The 23,941-nt window shown below is 34.1% G+C and overlaps 1 protein-coding gene across 3 annotated transcripts; it reads left to right on the top strand.

Moving 5' to 3' along the window:
• Positions 1–1,917: 1,917 nt before the first annotated feature.
• Positions 1,918–23,195, top strand: LOC105342338 (microphthalmia-associated transcription factor). Of its 3 annotated transcripts, none has more exons than XM_011449256.4 (8): positions 1,918–2,466; positions 11,234–11,450; positions 14,496–14,741; positions 16,222–16,326; positions 18,047–18,224; positions 19,400–19,475; positions 20,422–20,569; positions 21,199–23,195. In XM_011449256.4, the coding sequence occupies exons 1-8, from the start codon at positions 1,973–1,975 to the stop codon at positions 21,457–21,459; spliced, it is 1,725 nt and encodes a 574-aa protein (XP_011447558.3). In that variant the 5' UTR covers positions 1,918–1,972; the 3' UTR covers positions 21,460–23,195. The 3 variants fall into 3 exon arrangements, with proteins under 3 accessions (XP_011447558.3, XP_011447560.3, XP_011447559.3); XM_011449258.4 differs by lacking the exon at positions 1,918–2,466 and adding an exon at positions 7,586–7,793; XM_011449257.4 differs by lacking the exon at positions 1,918–2,466 and adding an exon at positions 10,794–10,954.
• The last annotated feature ends 746 nt before the right edge of the window (positions 23,196–23,941 follow it).

Here is a 23,941-nt window from a genome sequence, read left to right as displayed (position 1 = left end):
AATTTTACAAAGGAAAACATTTTAAATTCACCAAAACTAAAATGCTTTAATAAATGTGGGATTTTACTTATATGCAAACATTTTTAAATATCGTTGATTCTTTAAAATTGTTTATAGACATTGGCCCCTGGACAATTCTTGGGCTTCACAAGTTTGATGTAGGTTTATATCCCAATTGATTTAGGTCTTTAGAACAGTAATGTTAAATATGTGAAATGACTTTACTGTGACATAAAGGGATCAATGATAAACAGAATATCAAGGGGAAAAAATGATTTTTTTATACAGGATCTGTTAGACTACATGTACAATGTCCATATTTTTTTGTATTATATGACTCCGTAAAGCTGATTTTATGATGTCTATCGTTGCTCAGGTGAGCAATGTTGCGCATAGGCCTCTTGTTATTTTTTTAAAATTAATCCCGAATTACGTTTTTCCTTCATCTTTTATCTATTGTCTCGATCAGGTGTTTCGCCACCGTACGGCGAGCATGTATAAATTTTGAATATTTCTACCAGATATAAATGTAGGGTATCTATAACCAAGAATATTGAAATTTCGTCATTTACGCCCCCGTAAAATGTTGGGCTGAAACTTTGAATTTGTCTTGGGCAGTAGTGACAATTAAATATTTTGCTGTTTGGCGAGAAAGTCAAGTGCTGTCTGTATACTAACAATAATGGCACGATCTAGTACTATGACCCCCCCCCCCCCCCTTTATTTTTAGAATGAAACATCTGAGGTCGACACAAACTTATTAGAAAATCATTTTACAGAATCAATAACATATTCGACTTGGTGAGCATTTTTAAGTTGCATTTTCGACTAACATATGATAAACACATAGAAAAAAGTGTAATTTTCAAAATTATATTGAACTACAGTTGAACTTCGATATCTCGAACACTGACATCTCGAATACAATGGATACCAGCATGTCGAAGTGATTTAAGTCCCCATTACTTTTTTTTAGTATTTTACCCTCGATATCTCGAATACTTGGATATTTCAAATTTGTATAACTCTAGTTTGAGATAACGAAAAATGTAACCCAATTTAGTTAGCAAAAAAAAAAAAAATCCATTCGGAGCGCTAACGAATTTGATTCACGAGTCCTAGAACTTCTGGTTCGGAATGGACCTATGGGCTACCTTTAACGACGGCAGAAATCATTCTGATGATGTGGCGATACCTCCATCTGTAAGTCTATGCCGTGTATTCTATATTTATTAAAACTAACCAATTCTTTGATTAAAACTTAAAGCATATTAGATAAAATGGGCACGTGTATACATAGTATTAGTAAATTAATCTACATGTCTACAGTTGAGGGTATATTTTGTAAATAAACGCAACGTGTTCATCTGCCAAAAGCATACATTTTGAAATTTACTTGGTGTGAGTACAATTTTAAGTTTTCATTTATTATTCAACAATTGTTCTGTGTTTCACTTATCCTGTTTAATCCCTTTTTGTCAAAAAACCGCACTTTAATCGTCCAATAGTCTACCCTTTACAAGTACCATGGTATAGCGGTATGTTTGCATTGGGTGGTGAATGGGCCGCCCGTTTCCCTTTCTTTGATGCTCTATGTGACTATGTCATGTGTATGTCGTCCTATGGGATTGATCGGACGTCAATACTTGACCCGATCTGTGTAGAGCAGGATGCAATAATCAAGAAGGTGCATTTATTTATTTTAAAGCATCAGCGTTTATAATTTTTTTTTTTAATGCACTTGGGGGAGACGGTTAACATGCATGTACATATATATCTTTAAACAAATTATACCCTTTTACATATTGCCCGTGGACTGAGGATGCATGTTTATCATACCCAATAAATGAATTGATAACAGTATAAGATAAACGTGCTCTGGTCTGTGTGTTGATCTATATAGCGGTGTAAACAAAAGCTATCTGTCCACGTTTAAAAGGGGGCGTTTCCCGCATGGCGTTGCTTGACAAGCATGGGTACTATGGGAGACTATGAAGACATTGGACTAGATCTTAGAGTTCCCAAAATGTCCCCGGATGATCCGGAGCGGTGTGACAGTCGGACGGAATCAGAGGGAGACGAACAAACGACTCAGGCATTCCTCGTGCAAAACGGTCGAAAGATCAAGTTAGAGAGGAGCGAGAGCGACCCAGAGTGCGAGAACCCCAGGGTGATCGATGACAGTCACATCGATGAGGTATCGGACGGGGGTATCGATATCAATCTCTGCTACCCAGAGGGCGATTTCTACGCCCTGGGCGCTCACAACGATGGGAGTTTTGATGATTCCGAGGTGACTGTGAAATCTGACGACTCGACGACGATAACCGGCGATGACTCTGTGATTGTTCTAAACAGTGGGCGGCGGCTCAGTGGGGAGGGGGAGAGGCGGATACAGCTGAGGAGTCTGCTGGACTCCAGGGTCAATAGAGGCGGGAAGATAGAGAAAGTCCGAGTCATCAAAAGGTAACCATGCATGTGTACCACGGTGATATCAATTAGGATCAATCTTAGTGGTTCAGTCTTGTTGCAATTCAAATCACTGATCTGCAAAGATATGTATGCGTTTTAGGCCAGACATTCAGGGAATATGTGTACATGTACATGTTTCTTGCGTACTAGTATTCGTCTTTGAATACATGTATTGATAGTGCGATTGCATATGAAAATACTCTAAGAATTTCAAAACCTTGACTGAAAATCATATGAATAATATTTATATCATCATACAAGCACTAAGTTATCAATCGTAGGATGTGATAAAATCGAATATAGGGTTTAATGAAAGAAATAATCCAACTATATAATATAAAGAGAAACTCGGTCAATCAACTAAACAAACCCCCAGCAATTATACAGTTGTGTTATGGAATTATGCATCGAAAATTGTGGCAGACTTACGTGTTAATTAAGTGTATGTACCCATTCACTTCATTGAAAGTGTACATGTGTATGCATTATAATTCGTTGTTTTAAAAAAAAGGTATCTCTAGTGTAAAAAGGTCACAATATTAACAACCTGAGAGGCCAATGACAGCTGACAGCTGTTTCACCCTTTGATATTACGTTTTATGTGCTGCCCCCATTTTTTACGTACTTTATACTAAAATTCGTAACGAGTGCACTATTAAAGACTATATTTGTTTAATAATTTCCATCCCAGCGATGACACACAAACCTATAGCTGTGCTTTTAATTTGCATAGTTGTCATAATTGAAACATATATAAACCATTTTACGTATTCAACTTGTATTTCTCATTTTAAAAGTTATATTTAAAAAAAAAACCCCACTTTTAAACACTTTTTTTTTTTAAATATTTTGACAGTGTTTATGTGACTTTATTCATCAGTTGGGTTATATAATATGTGTATGTATTATCTGTATTTTATATTTAAGGAATAAGAAATCATTCTTTGAGTATTATGAGGTGATACTTTCGGTCGGGGCGTGGTCAAATCCAATAAAGCCCGAAGGGCTTTATGATAGATTTGACCACGTTCCGACCGAAATCACCTCATAATATTCAAAGAATGATTCCTTATTATTTATATTTATATTTTTCCAATTTGTACACTTTAAAACAACTTTATTTTAAAACCCCTATTTTTTTTATGTAGCACATGCTATGAAATACTACGCAGCGAAGCTAAAACCGTTTTTCGGTTATGCTGTAAGACACGCCCATTTGTGTCACTCATGTTTCATGAAATTATCGGGTTTTAGGGTTCAAAATTGATTCGTAATGTTATCACAGACAATGGCAGTTGGAAATGTAAATATACATGTATATGTACATGTAGCGTGTATTCATATTTTTTTTTTCCAAATTCATGCTGCACATTTGTTTTATTTCTTTATTTATTCCGAAACATGAAGTTATAATTATATACTAACGGTTCCAACCCGACTTCCTAAACTATAATGCATTCTGTATTTAATTTACCAGTAGTGCAAAGGAAAAAAGCGCATACGTAAACTACTATATAAAGTAGTTTGTTCAAATATACTGCATGTGTCTTTTGGTGTTAAAAATGTTTCATGTGACTAATATAGTTCTTATCAAATATGGGTATCGACTCGCCTAATTTTCGGAACTATTGTTAGAATTGAATGTAGCTGGAAGACCCCCTTAAAGCTGAGGCTTTGGTCAATGTTGGTATAATAAAAAAAAAACTACCTCTCTGACTTGGGGACCCCAGAACCGAATACTTATTGCATTTCATTTACGTGTAGATAAATTCCAAAAGACGGATGACACGGTAAAACATCATCGTTTTTGAAAGGTGCTGGGGGGGGGGGGGCAATCTCATCCAAAAAATAAAAATGAAAAAAGAAATTTTGGCAATCTAAAAAAAAAAAATTTTTTTGATTAAATTTAAAATTCTAATCCGTTGTTGTTGGTTATATTTTTCTAACAGAAACCTTATTCTTTATATGCATATATTATAATATATATTATTAGAAATTCATCGCACATATAGCCTAATGTATGACTCGTATGCTTCCTAACATTTTTAGTACAGATGAACAAGAGGCCCATGGGCCACATCGCTCACATGAGCAACAATAGGTATGGTAAAATCAGCTTGACGGAGTCTTATTTAATACAAACTATCTGTACAAAGTAGTATAATACATGTAGATCCTGTATAAATAAAAGTCCCTTTTTTTAACCTGGACATTTTTATGTTTATAATCAAACTTTTAGTAAATTTACAGCTCTTCTATGCAAACAGTCTTTAGAAAAAGATATTTAAAAAATGTTCTTATGTAAATTTTTGCCCCCCCCCCCCCCCCCCCCATTCCACGTTGTGACCCCATCTTACCCACAGGGTCATGATTTGAACAAACTTCAATCAACCCTACCTGAGGATGCTTCCACACAAGTTTCAGCTTTCCTAGCTGATTAGTTTCTGAGAAGAAAATATTAAAAGATTTACACTATATATTCCTATGTAAAAGTTCGACCTCATTGTGGCCCCACCTTACCCCCAGGGACCATGATTTGAAGAAACTTTAATCTACAATATCTGAGGATGCTTTCACACAAGTTTTATCTTTTATGGCCAAATGGTTTTTGAGAAGAAGATTTTAAAAGATTTACACTACATATTCTATGTAAAATTCCACCCCCCCCCCCCCATTGTGGCTCCACCCTACCCCCGGGGTCATGATTTTCACAATTTTGTATGTAATCTACATAAGGATGCTTCCACGCAAGTTTTAGCTTTCCTGGCTGATTAGTTTCTGAGAAGAAGATTTAAGAGATTTACACTATATATTCCTATGTAAAAGTTCGACCCCACTGTGGCCCCAGCCGCCCCACCCTACCCTTGGGGATCATGATTTGAACAAACGTGAATCTCTCCTACCTAAAGATGCTTCTACACAAGTTTCAGCCTTCCTGGCTGATTAGTTTCTGAAAAGAAGATTTTAAAAGATTTACACGATATATTCCCATATAAAGTTCGACCCCCCATTGTGGCCCCACCCTACCCCTGCTGGGGTCATGATTTTCACAACTTTAAATCTACACTACATGATGATGTTTTCACATAAGTATCAGCTTTCCTGGCTGATTGGTTTCTGAAAGGAAGATTTTTAAAGATTTACTCTATATATGCTATGTAAAACTTTGACCCCCATTGTGGCCCCATATACCCCCAGGGAACATGATTTGAACAAACTTCAATCTACACTATCAGAGGATGCTTCTACACAAGTTTTAGCTTTTTTGGTGAAACGGTGTTTGAGAAGAATTTAAGATTTTTGAAAAATATCAACAAATTTTCAATAAATCCTAATTATCTCCCCTTGAAAGAGAGCCTGGCCCTTCATTTTAATAAACTTGAATTCTCTTTACCAAATGATGTTTTGTGCCAAATTTAGTTGAAATAAGCCCAGTGGTTCTGGAGAAGAAGTCGAAAGTTTAAAAAGTTTACAGACAGACAGATCTAGACAGACGGACAGACGGACGCCGGACAAAAAGTGATCAGAAAAGCTCACTTGAGCTTTCAACTCAGGTGAGCTAAAAAAGAATTGTCATCGATCTGTGTGTATTAATTGACATGGGATTCGATCTCAGAGCCTAATATAATACCAGAGACATACATATCATTTATTTATGTCTCTGATAATACTAAACACGTATTTATAATAATGCATAATGTATGTAAAATGTGCATTTGTTTATATACAATGTATATAATTCAAAAAGAGACACGAAACGGTAAAAAGTTGCAATATATTTCAATTTGCAATAGGGTGTTCTAGAGATCCTTTCTGCGGAATGTTTTTTTTTTTATTTCTGCAGGAGTGACGATGCATGGCCATTTGTGACCTTAATAACTATGGTAGAGGTATACATGTATATCTGGCCAAATAAATTTAACAAAATGTAAAACTCTTTAACTTTTGTATTGTTTTGATGACTTCCAGTATTTTTTTTAAAAAGGATCTAATTTGGCTTTATCGTATTACTTTGTATTCGCTAGTATTCCAGCCTATGAATAACCCTGACTTCTCTGAGTAACTGTAAATACTTTTGTAAATGCACCATACATGCATAATAGTCCAGTCTCTCTCTCTCTCTCTCTCTCTCTCTCTCTCTCTCTCTCTCTCTCTCTCTCTCTCTTTCGTGGGGGGGGGGGGCTTTCAATATATATATGGATTTGTATGCAGTACGTACATTCATATAGATTAAGGACTCGTACGTGTATTAAATTAATTACAGTGGCAAAACGAGAATTTTTCAATCTGTCCAATTTGAATAAGTCGGACCGACGGTGCTATGTAATTATAGGCCCTAATTTAAGGTACTCCACTACACCTTCAAATAGTTTCTCAAATCAGCAGAAAATTACTTGATTATGATAGAGATCATGATGGATAAGAAGTATATATGTCAAATAGGCGAAATAATGTGCAATTTTGGATTAAAATGATATTTTTTAAAAATTCATTCAGTAAACATGAACAAAAGCCACAGGCGGATTCGAACTCATGATCTGCGCTTCACAAGCTTGATACTTTAACCACTGAGCTATGACGATATACATCAGAATTGATTGATACAAACACTTTAACAAAACATTTAAATCGCCATCTTGTGACGTAGTATCTTAAAAAGTATAAGTCTAGGTGTAGTGAAGTACCTTAAGACCATTTTTCCATCTACTTGTAGGAAAATAGTGGCAAGTTTACAAAATGTCAATTTATATAGGAACATCTATTCGGCAACTTTACAATTGAATTAAAATTAGGGGGGGTGGTAATGGAAGTTAATAATTCATATTTTAATCAGAGTGGGCATTTTTAATGTTTTGGTTTTTTCATATAGAAAAATAGTATTATATTTCAGCATGTGAGCTGAAATTCAGAAAATCTGATATTCTCCTCTGAATAAAATCATATAGGCCTTGTAGGTTTCGACCATTTCTGTTTGTTTGAACCCCCCCCCCCCCCTTCCTAGTTATTGCATGAAACGCTGGGTTTTCCAACAGTAATGACAGCATTATCTAAAAATAACATCGAACAGCATTTTCTGGCACCCGATTGGTTGCTTTAAGTAGAACGAGGCTACGTCACACACAATAGAGAATCTGCCATACTTGTGACATTCGTGAATAGGTTGAAATCTTTTATTTCTCAAAACGACTGTGACAGAAATCAAAAATGCAGGATTCTGGAATCGAGTTTGATATAGCTTCACTTGCCGACGCAGATCAAGTTTTAAACGATGACAAAAATTTTTACCAGCTGAAAAGTAAAACGATCGTTCAAAGCCAAAGGTCTGTATAAACAGTGATTTCTCTTCGTGTTGAAAAAATATTGAGTCCATACATGTTCCTTATAACGCTTTTCTCGAGTTATGAAATGTAGGAAATATGTCTTTTATGTAAAAGCGTTTATTTCGCCATGACACTTTGTTACGGAACACATGTGTTTTGATGCGTGACCGCGTAAACACACGGTCGGGGTGATTTAGGGGGCGTGTCAAAGAGTCACTACGGTCAAGTGCCCTTTGTCCTATGTCTGGGTATTGTATACAAAGCCACATGTGATATCAGATATAAGCTTCATTCTCTTATCAGCGTTAAATATATTTTAATCCTTATGTTCTAATTAATCACACGTGTAAATAATAGTTTAGATAATTCTTGAAAAAGAAATAAAAAACTTTGACAAGATACTGATCGAAAAGATGTTTTGAACATTTTATAGATATTTCCCCGAATATTTTCATTAAAGAAAAATTCCAACTGATATGTAAAAACATGAATAACAAAGTAGATGTATATATGTTATAAATATTTACCGGTATTATAATTAATTTAAGCCTTCATATTATAGCTTAATTAATACTATCAAAACATAGTTAACTTTGATAATTCGTTTGATATATTATTATTTGGTAACATGCCTACATAGTTGTATCGACAATAATTATTGATAACAATTACAGCAAACATGTATTAAAAATTCCTGACTGCGCATATAGGCGGCTGAGAAATAGACTTGGAATATATTTAAGGAACAAGGAATCATTCTTTGTGTATTATGAGGTGATATTTTGGGCCGGGGCATGATTAAATCCAATAAAGCCCAAAGGGCTTTATGATAGATTTGATCATCCCCCAACCCAAAATATCACCTCATAATAAGAATGATTCCTTATTACTTATATTTATATAATTTTAAGTGATTGTACGATTAAATATTTAATAAAATATAAATAAGCAAACCCTGCTGGCGCGTCAATTTGGCGTCATTTGAAGTTATGGGTATATAGTACAAAACCGATGCGTAGTGTTATCACAGGCAAAGACACTGGAAAATGTATATTACTGCATGTCAACTAATATATATATATATATAGGAGGGGGTATTCAGTGATCGAGATATAGAATATATAATATTGTTTCAGGTTTTAACACTTTACCACTTTAAAAAGCTAAAGAAATTGAAACATGATTAACTTACAATTGGAAGGCCTAATTTCTTGGTTAATTTTTCCTCACACAGATAATTTCAGGATATTTGATTCACACATTATGATAATGCACTTCTTAATTGAAGTTCAAAAATTGAAAAAAACAAATATTGGTAATAAAAGTATGTCGTGAAATTTTATCTCTACATGCAAAAATTAGCTAGGAAATAAAAATAAGCATTTTAAGTTGACCAGAACAGAACAGGGACATTGTTCTCTAAAAAACGTATCAAGGAACAATTTAGTGTATTGTATTTATATTAAATTTATTTTGTAACTTAAGACACTCTATATACAAATATTGTAAGTAAATATTAGTTAAGCAAAGATTTTCAAAGAGTATTTGAAAGGTGAGATTGATAATTTTAAAGAGTTTATTAAATAAGTTAAATTGGATGAAATGTTAGGCAACTTATATTTAAATGAGTTTGAATAGATCATCGCTTTTTTGTGAATAAATATGTCACTTGATAGTCCTCAGGAAAACAAAACACTTATTAGCTTTGTTACTGACAAACTACAGAACTATATTGGGTTTAACAATCTCATAGACACTCGGCTTCGCCTTGCCATCCATGAGATTTATCAACCTGATATATTTTTGTAGTCAGTCATCGGTAACAAACTTAATAAGTGTTAATATAGACAGTGGGTTGAAATGAAAGTGAATTAGTTTGACTAAGAAATTTAACTGAAGTTTACATCCAATATCTGAAAATTAGACTAAAAATTTATAATGCATCCTGCATACAGGAAGCATGATTCAAGTTCTTTTATGAATATATCGGTACATATATTCAGAGTTTCAGAGACAGTCGTAGAAAATCACACCTGACTTAGGATTTCTGTACAATGTATTACCCATCTTACAGTACCTTTATTCTGTCACTGACTGTACAATATTTTCTCTCTACATTCATTAATCATATTACCAGCACTGATATCATGATTTTTGAAACTTAAAGCTCCTTTTTTAAAATCAAATTACATTTGAAAGACTTAAATTTATTTCTTGTACCGTACTTTAAAAAACTGATCCGATTGGAAAGACTTTAATTATATTCATGTATTTCCTTATTTTTGTTGTTAAATTTATCCTTCATCCAATTCCTTACATTTATGTTGGTATGCAGAGATTTATAAAATTTCTTGCACATCAATCAATATTTGGTATGAAATTTAATGGTCCATTTAAGTACATGACAGCATCCGAATCTGGTGGGTGGTTTCTGGAAGAACTCCTCACACCCACAGATATCTCATGATTTTGAATCCATTCACATGCTTTGTTTCCAACTCCCAGTAACCTTTATGATAGATCACAGAATTTCCTATATATCTATTTTTACTGTATTTGCTATGTAGTGCATCGGAAGTTACACATTAACCACACCATGCAAATAAGATATTACTCATGTAAACAACAAAAGATGCAGGCAACAGCTTTCCGGACCTTATAAGTGTCATTGTGCGGTCATTTTCTATGTTTATGGGTCATGTGATAGCCATTGAGTTCAGAAAAACTGATGACATTTTTGTTTATATATGTAAGTTTCTTTATTTATATGTACATGTAACTTGATATTGCGTAAAGTGTTATATATATTTTGTAAATTATAAATAAACCCCCAAAACAGGACTTCCAGTCTTTGGTCCATGTGATAAGGTGTAACCAAAATGAATGTTATTGTTCACAATATTTAAGACAGTATAGTATAGATCAAATTTAAATCACGAGTTTACTCCCTCTCAGCACAAGACCTTATATCAAACCTCCCATGTTGGTGCTGTATCATTTAGCTTTGACTATAGTATAGACCAAGTGACCATCACACAAATGGATTACCTAACTTCTTATGGTAGTTACTTGTATGAACAGGAATATAAACCCTGTATGTACATGAATAGTCAGAACCAGCAGTCCTGTATGTATGCCCAGGATCAGCAGCCATGGACTAGGTACATGTGTTGTTTTGGGTTTTTTCCTGTTTTATGCTTTTCTTATCAATCATATGGTAACTGTCTTATTCTGACTGATAATTAGATTATTTAATTGTATGTTTACATGTATCAAAAGATTGTTCTTTACTTCAGAATCTGGTATTGACATTTTCTGCCCAAGCTCTTATTATAAATGTATGCTTACCCTTTCGAGTTGTGAGCAGATACCGGTATATGTTTATATAAGATATATCATTTAGATTGATAGAGGTGTTACTGTATCTTAATTCTTTACAGCAACAACATGACAAAACTAGATGTCTCAAAGGGAAACCTGCGAGCCAACCTCCGCCTCCAGCTGATGCGTTTGCAGACGGAACAGGAGGAGAAAAAGAACGAGCAGACACCATCCTACTCCCAGTCCTACCGGCCAGCTCATACCGCTCCTCAGTCGATCCAGATACCGGCGGGCTCCGTTAGCTCCAGTACAGAGGTCCCTACACGAGTTCTTACAGTAAGTATACACGAAATACTGCAGTAAGATATGGTTAGAGCAAACATGTTTATAATGAATTAGCAAACATGTTTATAATGAATTGACGCTTATTGATTTATTATAAGCGTGTTTTACTGTATGTACTGTTTAAGTTTGGGGTCAATTTTTGTGGTCTGACATTTGTAGAATTTAAAGAAAGCTGGATGTCCATTATCATTTTAAGACTATATTAGTTTATTTTAGATGAAGATTTCTGTTTAAGGACATAGTCGATATTCAGATTTTAAAGATAGAACATTTGGAAGTAATAGTTTATGATTAAAAAATAATCATACCTAAAGTTTGATGGTAGATATGAAGGGTTAGATCTGTTGACTATATCCATCCTTCCTAATCCTCTCCTGTTTGACTTTAAATATATAGATATTCAGATTTTTAATCAACTTGGTTATAAATTTTTGTAATACATGTACATGTAACTTGAAGATAACATGCAAGTTTATTAAAGTTACTGTCACTATCTGTGCAGCTTATACATGTTATAATCGATTTTTAATTTAGTACATGTATATATGCTAAAACCTATTGCACATGAATGCACACTTATTAATATTGATTAGATTATATAAGTGACTGGTACAATAATTGAATAAAGGCAACTAGAGTAATGAGCAATGACGATGTAAAGGAAATTGCTTTGATTTAAATTAAATTAGCCTCAAATCATTCCTGTGCATGGAAGTCACCATATACATATATATCTATTGAAAATGTTGTTTTTTGTTAGATTTAATCTTACAAAAAAAACCCATGAAATTGTTTATTGTGAAAGAAAGGTAAATAGAATCAGTATCTTATTCACAAACTTGAAGACATACCCGGTACAAAAGTTATTCAAAGTGAAGGGATGGGATGGAATGGGGAGGGGTTGGGGAATGAAGGAGTCTACCGCCAACTGAAGTGCAACATCCAAAGGTGAAAATGTCAGATTTATTGTGAATACTGGTACATGTATTGACATGTAACATAAGCAGGAATTTATTTTTGTAAACTGTATTTCGATCCAATCTCACTAGAAGTACCGGTACATTGTACGTACATGTACATGTGAATCAGTGTTGATTTTTGACTGCAATATTGCACCAGATTTTGGACTCATATATAACATTGTGAACTATGATGGTTAGGTAGTCTGGATACATCTGCTGTAAACACAGAGAGAGGATAAACAGTCCACTGTTTACCGATTGATAACCCAGTTTCTAGCGTATATTTGTATCGTACACTGCCCATGTAATGTTACATATGTTATGATGTAGGTTTGGGTGCAATGATAATGGGATTAAATTTTTGTACTCTGTGTAAACAGACTATTCTGAAAGTTACAGTTTGTGTGCAAAACTTTGAATATTAATTAGTGCTTGTGTGCAAAGTTGTTTCTTGAACATTGTAGTTTACACTTCAAATTTTTACTGTTCAGGAATATAAATATGCCATTTTTGTTCACCAGTGGAAAACTATCGATACATATACCCTCTGGATTCATTATGATATGACAGTAAAACAAATGAATTAATACATTTTTATCAAATTATGGCCTGATGAATCTTTGGTCACAGTGCACTCTGAGATCTGTGGGATTTGACAAGACCAAACTGGCTGCTGAAATCATAATCTTGTCTCCCCTGGACCCACTGATACCCACAGGAGAAACAAACAAATAGGTGTAGGGGGGAGTTTGTTGACTCTGGTCACCTTTGAACTTTCAGATAAATGATAGGACAAAAGTTATTTCATTTAATCAGTGTGAAGAATGTATAATACATGCGGCAATATCAGAATGAAATTTTGATGAAGGAAGTGTAAATTTTCTGCTGTTAGGAAAATTATCAAGTGTCAAGGTGGACCTTTTAGAGGTATGAAATAAATGCGGAATACCATAATTTTATGTTTCCTTGTGCATTTTTAAAAAAAAAGAATTTTGCTTTGAGCTGTATGATCTTGCTGTTTCTGTTTCAGTGTTAAGTCTTTTTCTTTTTAGTCTATTGATCCCTCAGTTTCACTATTGAATAGACCCAGAAAAATCATTAGGTGTATAATTTGGTCTTTAGTCTATCACTTGCATTCATATATAGTCATTTAATTCATTAATTTGGTACATTTGTGTAAAATTTAGTTCATAGTTTGGTGGCCATTGACTTTTATTTATTACATAAAATGAATAATGGTAAACTTGATAAACAGCTGTACATGGATAGGTAAGTGGAGGATTTATATATCTGTATTGGAGCCCAGATTGTGTTAAAAATTTCCCTGCACTGTCCGTAAAGGAAACATTGCCACAAAATCAGTTCTCCTTCTCTTTATGTATGTTTGTAAGTGCCAGTACCATGCAAACATTGTCACATTACTTTTAAAAGGAACACTTCACAGAGATTGAGAGCTAAATTGTATCATAAATATACCCATGTAAGAAAAAAATGTTTGATCCTGTTTGCATTGGAGACGATGATTATGCATGTTTTTTTTCCTTGTTTGTATGAATTGAATTTTTGACAATCAATTTTAGTGATAGGTTTATGAAAAAGCTTTTCAAACGAGAGCACTTTTAGGCATGAGCAGGAAGTTAGCACTGAGGGCCAGCTAGGGTATTGTCATGGTTGTTTCGTGTAATTAGTGGCTCTGGCCGAGAAGGTAAAGATCTTTAGGAATGACCTTACCCTGTCAGCGACCTCTAGCCACCGAAGGTTGTCTTCACACTGCAGACTGTCCAAAACTTGTCATAAATATAAAGTCAAAAACGCATACATTTTCTATACTTGGAAAGAGATGGCAGGTATGCTTTCATGCCCTGTGTTTTACTTACTGTAAAATAGAGTAACAACGATTAATTTTCCTGTTTATTCTCCTTTTCAGGAAGAGATATTCGAGGGTGACACTTAATATCACTCGCCCAAGTGCTGAATAGCCATTAGAAAACATAAAATTTCAGCAAGATTTTTAAAAAAAAAGAGAGAGGTTTTTCTATGTGATTGAGAAGAGCTACTTTCTGTTTGTCTGTAGGTGAAGACTCAGCTAGAAAACCCAACACAGTTCCATGTGACTGAGAACCAGAAGCGACAGATTCACCTGTTCCTGCACAACTCTGGTAAGGTGACCACCGCCCAGTCTATGCCTGCCCTCACCACACAGATCCCTGGGGCCAATATGGTGCCCACTACGGTCAGTGGCAGCGCCCCCGTGGACCCGGACAGCCCGCTCTCCATGGGACTCAGCAGTGCCACTAACAGTGTCTCAGATTTCAATGAGGTATGGACAGAGTTGTGTCTCTTTTATATGCAGTTGTTTAGATGTGGGCAGTTATTTCCCTTAAATATGCGGGTTTTTTTTTGTTTCGTTTTCTCAAACAGTGAGGTGGGCACAGTGTTATTTCCTTTTCATGTGTAGTTACGTTTTTTCTGTCATAAATATTCTACACTAATTAAGGTACACATAAATAAATGCTTAAAGAAAATGAAAAGTTTATTTTTCAAACAAGGCAAATGTTCTGAAATTGAACCTTTCAGTAGAATTTCTATCTTTGAATGTAAATGTTTAAATAAATTATATTTGTACCTTGATAGCTGATAAAACTAATTAATATTCTGTCCAGCAAATATAAATCAATGTTGCGTATTCTGGCAAATTATGTAATATTCAAGACAAATAAGGTGCAGTCTAATAAAAAATGTAACTTTTTTCGGTTTCAAATGATTAAAAGCATTTAGAATACAACCTTTCATTATCTAACTTAAAGATTAAAATATTTAAAGAAGAACTTGGTTAAAAATATTAAAGTTGAGTGCTTAATTATTCATTAATGAATAGATATTTCCTTAATTTAATTTACTTTCGATTTTCAACTTCCTCCATATTTGAGTGAGTTGAAACATTTAAGGGCGTTCAGAAAAAGTGCAACAACCTATCTTTGATCATATATTTCCTGATACAAATTGAGGAAAAACCATTAACTGATTGGATTGTCTCTCAATAAAAAGGGGTGCAGGGGTCAAAGATCAAAAGTCAGGGGATTCTAGTGATACACAGTAATACATGAAGGCCGGGGTTAAATACAATATGATCTATGAAATCACAATAATGCCAAAAAACAATTGAAAGGATTGGATATAGGGAAGGGGTGTTAGGTTTGTTCTATTGATGATTTACTGACAATATTGATGTACAAGATATTTCCTGTCACATAAGACATTGTCAGGAATATTTGCAGAAAAAGATCAAAATACATCCTCAATTCATCAATGTCACATCAGATTCTGTTCTAGATGAGATCTTGAACAGAAGATATTGAAATTTGACAAAATAATGTGAGAGTGATAATACTATTCAAAGCAGACTTTTGTATATCTATATATGTACCTGAAACTGATTTGTGGTAGATATACCCGGTATAAATGTTTACCAAACTACCAGGTAGATGCAAAGATTGAATGATCTTAATGTGGAGATACATGGTTAACGTGATTAATATCATATGTATTTATCTGACCTACAGACGTAAGCAATATTATAATTATAAGTAGAATTGTTGCTTAACATTATTTATAGGTCTCCAATAATAATGCTGATTTAATATTTGTCAATATTGAAATGATACAATCTAGATCTCCCTCCCTTCCCTCTCCATCACTCAAGTGCATCCTTGTTATTGTCAAACACATGCTTTTGTAATATTACTAATCAAAACATGATAATGAAGGAGATTTTGATCACTTTGTTCTATATTTGTCAGGTGGATAACCTTTTGAATGACCTCATCAGCTTGGAGTCAGTGGATCCTAATGTAGACCAGGATCTTAATCTGTTGGAACCCTCCCTCAACCACATGTCCACAACAGTAAGTCACAATAAATAACAGCTCCCCCCCAAAAAACAAACAAAAACCCCAAAAAACAAATAAAAAAACCCAACAAAAAACCAACACCCTTTCACTCTTTTCCAGTTGTCTTTGTGGGAGTCAGTGTTTGTGGGTAGCCTTTTTTCCTGGTGCATGGGCAAGGGTTACCCACAAAAGCGACGAACATTGGTCCCCCATGAGCAATGATGGTTCCACAGTATTTTTTTTCAATAAAGAAAACAGTTCGTCAATTTTTGTGTTTCTGTCTCAAAGCAATGTTCTCTCTCATTCCTTTATCACTATTTTACCAGGTGAATCAAAAGTTTGCAGTCTCCTTTAGCAAATGAATTGATATGATGCAAGGTTGTTGTTTTTTTTGTTGGTCATTAGAAACTAATTAACGTTTAATTAATTATCGAGACAAGTACAGGTGAGACTTTGGTTTTTTTTTTTCAATTGCAAAAAACAAACACAACCATTGCATTGTTACATAAAGTACACTGTACACCAATTAATACAGAACTATGTAACAAGGTCTCTCTATAGGTGTAACAAACAAACAAACAAAGGGCCCATTAACCTCCCCCGAAACAACGTCGCCATTTGTTGACTATTTGATCAGAGCCTCTTTCCTGGCTCAGCCTAAGCCCCCATTAATTGGATCTTCCAGTGGCATTAACATCATCGACTTTTGAACTTGCGACTGAGGGGGAGAGATAGAAGCACGTACCACTGAAGGGTCCACAGAAATAGAGGCCCACTCACGGAGTTTAATCTAGTCACACTTAACCTCTTGTCGGACAACATTGTTATTTTGTGTCTTTTTTTGGAGGAGATGACTAACTCTGCCAAGTGTGATAATTACGAGTTATGATATTTTCCTTTCCATGTGTTTTTATTGTTACTTTCACTTCCATTTCCTCTCTTGTCTTCATCACCCGTCATGAACTCAATCATGTGGCACGATGTTCTATTTTTCGATAAGATGCAGGTATGTTAATACTTGTACATGCTTTTGTTTTATTGTCTTTGCTGTAGTCAAGTTAAGACAGTCCTTGATTTCACTGCATTTACAAGGTCTCACCTGGACGATTCCTGTCATTGCTAAGATTTCTGATTGTTAGCTTCATTATGTGCTACAGATCAAGGCCATTCTCAAGGTCACTGGTCTGTATATGGTTGAGCGGTGTGTGAATGAAGGTTTTTGGCCATGTGAAATCATGTGACATTTAAATGCAAATGCTCAAAAGAACTAACTCAAGCATATCTGAAAACATACCTGTATGTAGAAAAAGGTGACATTTAAAGGAAACACCGAGTTAGTATTTTTCTGGTTTCATGAGCCATGAGGATTTATAAAGTAATTTATAAGGTACATGTACTTTGTAATTTTTACATATTCAATGATAGATGCCAATTTTTTTATTCTCTAGTCAATCCTTTTTATAATATTTTTAGAACGCCTTACAGTTTGATTTATTCTCTAATTTTGACAACAAATTTGTCATGTTGTAATTAAAAAAAAATTCAATTTATTTATCAAAGAAAAGCTAGTGAATTGATATCAACTGATGAAACCGCCTCACTTCTTTATCTTTGGTATTATCTTTAGTTTGAAAAAATGCTTTGTTGTATTGTTCTGCTTTTAATAATTTCATGCAAACAAATAACAATGTTCTACTCTATTTCTTTTGATTCATCATTTTCATTTTGTTTTTAGCTTCCCCATTCAAACAACATCCTTGGTCTGTACGACACAAACGATGATGCGTCGAATGGAGCCAGCTCCTGCCCCGCCAAGTTTCAGGCGGGGGAACTGAGGCTGCCAGAGTTCATGTCCGACGAGGAAAAGAGAATGTGGGCAAAGGACCGACAGAAGAAAGACAACCATAACATGAGTAAGTGGTGGATCCAGAACCTGCCAGGGGTGGCACCTGTATTATTAGTTGGAGAGTTATTTAAATAAGAGGAGTCATAGAATTCTTGTGCAAGATCTAATGAGTTAGGATTAAAATCAATAAGATTTTGAGTGCAGTCAAATACACCCCTTATTTTGAAGGTGGATGGAAGGGAAGGTGGGGGGGGGGGGGGGGGGGGGGTCAGTTACAGAAAATTAGAAATGGTTTAACAGTTGGTCTATTTTTTGGAGGATCAAAATAGAATGGCATTAAGCTATCAAACTTTTTTCTCTTTGCAAAAATTTTTTAATGAAGTTTTTTTCTTTAAGCTTTGATTGTTGTTTTGCTTTTTTAATTTATATTTACTAATCTAAAAGTATATTAATAGCTTGTAAGATATTGATTTTTAACAAGTTTAGCTTTACCTTACACAGTAAACTTGATGTTGCAAAAGCTGCTTTCTGCCAAAAGGTTAAATAGAAAACACAACCAAATGTTGAATTGTTAGAACATCAAGAACTTTGTAAGGGTCCTTAGAAATCTAGTAGTAATGAAATACATATGGATTGTCTGTACAACACACGGTCCAATTGGTGGAGTTGTCCTTCACTCTCCTGTCAAGTACTCCCTTCAAAGGTCGTTAGATAAATTCTGCGTACTGTACAAGTACACTGCACTGACTCCCAAGTACAAAGTGTACGAGAACAGAGGAAGCAAACAATATACAGTGTTTGTCTGTGTTCTAGTGTATCATGGTATCTTCTTCAGCTTTGATGATAAGTACCAAATGAGAGTTATCATAAAAACTCCTGCTATCTCCATCCTAAGTGGCTTGCACTGTAGGTTATGTGATACTGAAAATAAAGGGTTCCCTGAAAAAATTGGGAGTAATTTTAGAAAGTGATTCGTTCCTGGTAGAAACCTATTAAAATGACTTGATTTTAGATATTTTTTAAAAATCTATTTTTATATATTAATTGGTTTTCCAATGTCTGTCTACATATTGCTATAAATGTTTTGGTGAAGATATTGTCTTATTTTCTTAAATAAATGCATATTTTTAATACATGTGAATGAACACCATTGGAACTTACAGAAAGCTCCCAAGCATCAGTTTTATGTTGAATTAAATGTATGTACAACTGTTTTGAAATAAATGATTTTATTTCGAATAGTTGAGAGAAGAAGAAGATTCAACATAAACGACAGAATCAAAGAACTTGGCACTCTCCTCCCAAAGAGCACCGACCCGTAAGTGTTATCATAATGATAGATATACATGCACATACATGCAAGATTTTTTGACATAGTCAATCCACGGTATGTTTGTGTTTGTTAAAATGATGAGCAATTTTTCAGTCAAGAAAGCAATAAATTATTCTATTGTGAGAGAATTTCAGTACATGTGCATTTTTTTTCCAAGTCTGATTTTAATTCTCAAGAGCAAATGTTGATTAGTCTTGAATTGCAAACGTTAATTTGCTGACAAAGCAAAAGTTATATGGATACAGTATCCTCAGGAGACAGCAGTTGACGGTCACTGTCTGTTGTCATTGGGTCTTTTGCATCAATCATGTATTTGAAATATCTTAAAATTTGATATACATACTTAGCATTTATGTGAGAACAGCTACTTTTATGGGTAGAAACTGTTAAAGAATCTTTTAAGAAATAGTTTTTAAAAAAGTTTAGCATTATAATTTTTTTGGCAAAATATTTGAATACACAAAATTGCTCTTATTGAAGTAGGAACGCTTGTTAAAAGTCAAGAGCAATTCAGATTTAAAGCGTACTTGTGATATTGTGGTTTATTGTTTACCATATAGCTAGGGGACATGTAATAATAGATTCTGAACATTTATACAAGTACATTTAGTCATCACTGACTCAGATACTAAAGAGCGAATAACTCATGCTCCAAAATTAATGGCAATATCAAATCAACATTCTGGTTTAACTTAGTTTGTAGATGTATATAAAGTTTTGAATTCTTAATGCAGGTCAAATAATTACAATATGGTATCTGAAATATTCAAAGAATTAATTAGTTGAGTGAGAAGTAAATTGATTGGTTGGATCATTACAACATTGATTCCTTGTAATAGCTTCATCGATTGGTTGTTTCATTATAACATTGATCATAACAACTTCAGTGATTGGTTATTGCATTCAACCTGTGGTTGGTTGTGTTTTACAGTGACATGAGACAGAACAAAGGAACGATCCTGAAGGCCTCAGTGGAGTACATCCGCCGGCTGAAGAAGGATCAGGACCGGATGAAGCAGATGGAGACCCGCCAGAGACAGCTGGAGATGAACAACAGGAAGCTGCTCCTCAGAATGCAGGTGTGTGCCCCAGTAGTCCTAATCTACTGTAATAATAATTCATTGGCTGTGTTTTCTAATTAGTGTTTTGGCAGAATGCTGCCTCTGCTAAATCAATAACATTGCTAAATGTCACACATAAATGTACATCCAGGAATGCACTAAATCAAAGCCACTTTAACTGTTGGAAAATAATTTCTAGTTTTGTAATTTGTTGTTAGTTTGTAATATACAAGGTTGGTTTGATTTTTTACTGAAAAAGTCTGATACAATATCCCCAAAATGCTGAACTTTTTCAAAACTGCAAAGAAAGTAATATCTATATTTAAAAAAGTGAAATACAGTAATTTGTCAGTTAAGACCATAGATGTACTGCATCTAACAATGACAATGTCACTGAAGATATTAAATCTACTGTTTGACATTGGGTACTCTTGATATTAGATAGATTGTTTGTGATAGGGACACAGGTAGATTAATTGTGTCAGAAGATTTAAGGAAAAAAGGTTATTTTGACAATTTTAATTTTTAATGATGAACAATTATCATCTTAAACTTTAATGAAAAATCTTACATTGTTATATACAGTAGAAAGTCAACTAATTTTTTTCTCTTTATACAGTAATTTCAATCACCTCTTTAAATTTCAGCAAATGGAGTTGGTCATGAAATCTCAAGGAATGGGAACTGGTCTTGACAACGAAATAGAACAACTGACACTCACCCAGCAACCAGCCCCCTTTCAGGCTGCCAAATTCCAGCCTGATCTAACTCAAACCAATGTTTTCGTGAACCATGCTAACATCATGGATGAGTTCATGGATGACAGTTCTCCCGTGAACGCGGACCCTATGCTGTCGTCTGAGCCCGTGAGTCCCAGTAACCTGGACGATTCATCAGACATGTTATGAATGTGAACGCTCAGTTCTGTATGAGTGTTTTCTTGTCTCTGAACACTGCAAATCTGTGCTCATGAACTTTCGACTGTGATGCTGGTTATCTTATAAAGATATTGAGCACCGGATGCTTGCAGACAATGCCTACAGCTCCAAGTGCAATGGCAAAAGGAATCTGCCGAGATTTGATTTCGAAATTTGGAGGACTACAGCTTTCCTTCTCTGAGAAGAAAACTTTTATCTGAAGTGCAATTCTTACATTAATACTATGCAATGAGCAAGTACAACAGACGTTATGTAACACTCAAATTTAGCATACTTCACCCCGTGTCATCATATGCCCTGCCCCCTCACTTCATGTACCACCTTTCAGCGACATTCATTTCACTACTTTAGATTTTTAAAATCCTGTCTCACAAATCATAAGAGCCTACCACAAATGTATACCCCACTCATCAACACCACATCTTGTCAGTAGACAAGCAATTTTAAATTTTACCATTGTTTAATATTGTGTAAATACAACTTGTCAACATCCCTATAACACTGTATAGGGGGTTATTTTCGCATGTGTTATTTTCAACCTTTTACACAAATGTTTACCCCACCCATCAACACCACATCTTGTCAGTAGACAAGCAGTTTTAAATTTTACCATTGTTAAATATTGTGTAAATACAACTTGTCAACATCCCTATAACACTGTATACAGGGTTATTTTCAACCTTTTACACTTTCAGACAGTTTTGTCCCATCTGGAATTCAACCAGACACAGTTAAAATGGTTGCTCTTTCTAATCAAAACAGTTATTTTAAGAATTATCCCAGTCTTACATTCCACAGCTGACAACAAAGGAGAAAGGGGCGAAAATAAAACAGGGACGAATACTGCCTTGTATACAGTACATAGTAATGGGACTGACCATTCTAATAATTATTCTATTTGTGATTAATAGAGCTGTCATAGGAGATATTGTATAGAAATGATACATTGATACCATTATGTATTATGGTTAATGTTTTGCTCTGGTGCTATGTACGAGTATGTATGAAATGTATTTTAACAAATTCAATGGAAAATGATTTTACCAAGACCTTTAAATTTGATATGCAAGTTAAAAGAACTTTCTTTATGACAGTGATCATATTGATGTTACATTTATAAGAAAATTAGTATGAATTTTTTATGTTTTGTTTATATTGAATGTGCAATATTTATTTTAAAAGTAAAAACAATACTTTCAGAAATTATTTTCACAAGTTTAAGTTTTATGGTTTTTGCATTTTTTTTTAATGATAAAACATGAAAAGTGTTTTTATTGTTTGGTAGAATGAGATTTGTTTAATTTTAATTTGTTGTCTTTAGGAACAGTTTTATTCATTAGTCACCAAAATGGTGTCTACTTGTATATCATTGAAATAAGTTGTTGAATGAAATGGTTGTTATAAATATATACTGTGAAAATGCCAGTTACTGAGAGAATTATTATGTGTTTTGTCTCATACTCACACCTTGTGAATACTAATGTGTCTATTTAGAACACAATGTCATTTGTTTCTTATAAAATTATCTTGTATATAACTTGTCAAATTGGAACATTTTGAGAGTTTACTCAGTGCTTTTTATGAAGTTTTCTTTGGAACTATGACTTGTTTAAATAAGTTTGCAGTTTTTAATATATCATCGTCATATGTTATTATGATAAAAGAAAAAATATATTTTATCTTGCAAAAATAAAAAGTAAGATGAATGGATGATTAATGAGTTATTATTTAATTAGGATGAATTACGGAGGGTTTTACATTAGCACAGTATTTCATACTTCCTTATGCCTTCTCTGGCGTTACCAAACCCATAGATCAGAAAAACAGGGTTTATATGGTTTGTTTGAAAATCTAACATGGAACATATATTTTTAAACCTAAGCCAAAGTTAGAATTTTGATATATGTTCCTTTTAAATTCCAAATTTAAAGTGACAGTAAAGTCTGACGCATTATTTTACTACCATCTCCGAATACTGCAATATTACCGATTTCTACTGTTACAATTAAGACTTAAGCCTCAGTCACAACTGGGCGTAGATGTATGTTAATCGTGTGGTATGGGTTTAGCCAGTCGCGGCTTCTGTGGGTGAACGTAGCGTTAAAAATCGTTTTGAAGTAATTGCGCGAGTGTAAGGTAAGAAAAAAGGACGTTTGACGTGCCAGTCGTAGGTGTTGCATACAATTTACTTTAAAGATGACGTTTACTCAGAATGAAAAAAAATCCACTGATGATAATGAAAAACCAACTGTTGTGTGTTATAGACCTTACATGGTAGTGTTATTCTTCACTTTCAAAAAAGTAGGTCAATGACCTACTTTTTGAGTTAATGGCCATTGAATAATATTTGAAAATTTGAGAAAAATCCATAAAAACTTTAGACTATGATTGAGATTTTCTTAATTGTGAAAATAATACAAATTGCCTAACTCTTTGACAAATGAAATACAGT

The sequence above is a fragment of the Magallana gigas genome, chromosome 4 (assembly GCF_963853765.1).
Source record: "Magallana gigas chromosome 4, xbMagGiga1.1, whole genome shotgun sequence".
In the NCBI taxonomy this organism is placed as follows: domain Eukaryota; kingdom Metazoa; phylum Mollusca; class Bivalvia; order Ostreida; family Ostreidae; genus Magallana; species Magallana gigas.
This window is presented reverse-complemented; position numbering and strand designations above follow the sequence as displayed.